Source organism: Austrofundulus limnaeus, unplaced genomic scaffold (genome assembly GCF_001266775.1).
Source record: "Austrofundulus limnaeus strain Quisiro unplaced genomic scaffold, Austrofundulus_limnaeus-1.0 Scaffold103, whole genome shotgun sequence".
In the NCBI taxonomy this organism is placed as follows: domain Eukaryota; kingdom Metazoa; phylum Chordata; class Actinopteri; order Cyprinodontiformes; family Rivulidae; genus Austrofundulus; species Austrofundulus limnaeus.
In genome coordinates, this window is record NW_013952505.1 from 1,229,648 (window position 1) to 1,233,235 (window position 3,588).

The 3,588-nt window shown below is 38.5% G+C and overlaps 1 protein-coding gene across 1 annotated transcript in view; it reads left to right on the plus strand.

Moving 5' to 3' along the window:
- Positions 1–822: 822 nt before the first annotated feature.
- The window catches only part of adarb2 (adenosine deaminase RNA specific B2 (inactive)), a gene marked incomplete at its 3' end in the record, with an annotated part of 174,016 nt that continues 171,250 nt past the window's right edge, over positions 823–3,588 (plus strand). Inside the window, 1 exon segment of the mRNA XM_014013538.1 lies at positions 823–1,326. Within this exon segment, the coding sequence (XP_013868992.1) occupies positions 1,227–1,326 (100 nt within the window).

Genomic DNA, 3,588 nt, shown 5'->3' on the forward strand with positions numbered 1-3,588 from the left:
CGGACAAATGCACTGTATAATCAGAGCCTCAGCCGACGGTAGGAGCCCTCCACAATGGCTTGTAATTAACAAGATAATTGGTGAGAGATGGCAAAGATTTCTCGAGTTCTGCTCCATTTGCATGTCATTTTGMACCAAGTTCTTTATGACTTGTTTTTTTTTTCATTGCCAAAGTTGAGACGCTAATAATAGTGTGTCCTACAGCATGTCTTGTTTGTGTTGTAGTTTCAAACTGAGTGCGAGCTTGAGAATAGAGATGAGAAACAGCATGTGCGGCGTGCACCTGTACGCTCCCAAGAGCTCATATTTGTTTTGTGGRGGCATTTTCTGAACAAGTGCTGTTTACACTGTTGCTTATCACAATTACACGCAGCATCATTGCGCAACAAGTCTTGTAAACATTGTATATCCTGTTAAGGAAGATGTTTTTACATCAGAATCCTATTAGCTTCCCTGTATGCATTCATTAGTGTAATTTTTACAATAAGTTCGGTAATGAGTGCTCAGTCAGCTTCCTTTCAAATGTCGTTCAGTACATCATACACTCGCACCAGAAGATGTTTATCACTCCTTTTCCAATTAAATTTCTTCAGATTAAGGTGTCGCTGTGGCACTTGTTTCCTTGACAACGCTGTTGTTAGTTCACTCTTCTTCCAAGCACCCTTAATCTAAGCAGATATAAAAACTCTTCATGAGCAGTTTTTTTTTTCTTTCCCAGAATGGCACAGCTTCCGTCCAACCTCTCGAGCCAACATCATGGGGTTTTATGGGTGACTTAAATGGGCATTGTTATTCTACTTTTACTTGTTTCTTGCCTCCTCCTGATCCAGAAACGTGTGAGTTTGAAGTGGTTCCCTGTTGGATTTAATATGTGGCACTGGATGATCGTATGTTGGATTAAAAGGAGAGCACTTTCTAATGAAAAAAAGAACATTCTCATTGGATTTTGTTTCAGTGAAAAGAGAAAAGCAACAGAAGAGGGGTGCGGGTGGGGTCTGCCCCGTGAAGCTGATGAAGTGTGAAGTTTGTTAATAATGTATAAGGTTTTCAAAATTGAATTCTGAAAACATTAGCTGCTGGGAAAAAAAGAGAACGAATGACACCGAACAGAGTGTATATTTGACAGGTGACATGATTCTTTTTCATGTAATTGATTTGCTTTGCCATTTGTTTCTCTATTTATTTCACCCGTTTTTTGGAGCATGGGAGGCAAGCTACTGTGATAGATGAACCCCGTGAAGTTCATTCCACACCCCCACCCCCACACCCCATCCGTGCTGCTGGGTAGCCTCAGGTCCAATGAACAGCGGCACTTTGCCTGTGCAGGTGATGGCAGAGCAGTAATGTTCTCCACTTACGAAACATGTCAAACGATTTATGTTGATTCCCTGTCTGCCCTGCATCATTGTTTTTACAACCAAAACAGAAAGGCTGCACCTATTTATATGAACYAGATTTGCTGTTTTGATGATTCACCAACAACACAATGTATTATTGCAAATTACATTTTGTCTTGTGTCAAAATTACACAAAAATACTAAGATACTCTACCKTTTCTCCTCTTTTTTTCATGCATTTCTTGGCGTGTTGCTTCAATCAGGTAAGAGCTCTTCAGTTATACCATTTAAGCATTATATTTTCTGTTTGGCCTCAGATAATTTAAGAAAAGATCAATTTACCTGTTAAATATAGGTCTTTGAATGACGTGTTTATTTATGAGTGGAATGACAAGCTGCTGTCTAGTCTGAGGGCGACWAAGACAAAATGCTGTTGTTTTAAAACAATTCCAGTCCCAAAAATAATCTTAGTGTAGTGGTTCTCCAATTTTTGTAATCTTAGGCTAAAACCTTAAAACATACAATGCTCTCCGAGTTGTTGTTATGGTACACATTAAAAACCATAAAGCCTAAAATTTGTACTGTTCACTTTTACAAAAAAATGCAAAAGAGTCTGTGAACAACACTTTAAAAAACTGAACCATAATTGGCTTCACGGAATATTTGCAAATCTGTGTTAATGGTTGAATATGATGAACCCATATGGGATTTATCACCTTACAAGAGGGCTTTAAATTAACAGTTATTATAATTTGTTCTCTTTGACTCAAGTAATATTGTAAAGAMAGGTTTCAGTTGAGTCTTCTTCCCWGTCTCTGGTGCTTGTTAYGGCTCRGCCCTTCCCTCACCTTGGGTGTTGAGAAAAGTTTTGTGTAAAAAATAAAAGTTTGTGTCAACTTGAACAATTCTAGCCTCAGCTCCTATGCGGAGCTTTGAACAGATCGAGTACTTTGACAATTAAAGCTGAAACAACACAATGGCATCAGTTCAAGTTCATTTTAAGTCGTTTTCGCCACACATCTGTAGGTGATAGCTTCGCTGCTTTTGATTTCTCTCTCTCTCTCAGACTGTGCTTTTTGTCTTTTTCTCTCTTTCTTTCATTTGCTTTTGTCTCCAGAACACTTATTCATTTTTCACTTTTTTTTTCCTGAGGTATGAGACTGTGAACAGCTTGTGGGGCRGCAGCACAGTAATTACCACAGTTATAGCAGGCAGAGCTGAGAAACGTAGCCTGGGGAGGAGAAAGGCCACTGTGCAGTGATGGCCCCCCAAAATTAATGGAGAATTGGAAATGAATCAATAGTTAATGAAAATGTGTGTTCACTCTATTACTGCGTTTATGATGGCAGTGGCCTCGGGCGGGGGGTTTGTCACCTGACTACAGAGAGAGGGGTGGAACTCGCATATGTCTTTCTCATCATATCCGTTTCTCCTTTGCTCATTTCTTTGTGAAGCTTTTTGCATCAGTGATTTTTTTCTCCCCATCCTTCACAGGTTGTGGTCCCTTTGTTTCATTCCAGCTACAAATTAAATGAGGTTGGCAAAAAGTGTTATTTCATTCGTTGAAGGAACAATCGCTTACTTGGTATAGATGCCATGTCTCATAGTTCCAAATTATTATTGCATAGTAAAAAGGATGGACTGCAGCTGTACTATGTCAACTGAGTTGACGAAGAGACAATATTTTTTTTGGAACCATTACTTATAGTAGCTAATTTGTTAGCAAAGCCAATGTATTTGCATAGCATAATGCAACAAGAAGACAAATCAATGTGTTTATGTTAAACATTATGTTCAAAGCGAGTCAACAAAGATGACAAAACATAAAATAATTTGGAGAAATATGTCATGTGTACCTTTCTACTTTTAGAACCTCTAGGAATAAACCTTAGAGTGGAGCGCTCTGATGGAGAAATATGGAAAATATACTGTATTCTTTAAAATAAGATGGACCTTGAGAATCAAAACGAGAGTTTATCACAGTTTCAAAGAGGTTTGTAAATTCACGAGGTGTCGAGACTCACCAAAAATAAATAAATAAATAAATAAATAAACTCTCAGTTTCCTTGTGTGAGTTGCAGAGGCCCTACTATGTTATTACTTGAATTTTAAACTTCTTCTACACACCATCGTGCAATGAAGTCTGGTGAATCTCTCCTCTGCCACAAACTTACAATCCCCAATCACCCTCAGATTACCTCATCTACACAGAATGTAGTCTATCTGTGTACTCTTGCCTTGGTCACCATAC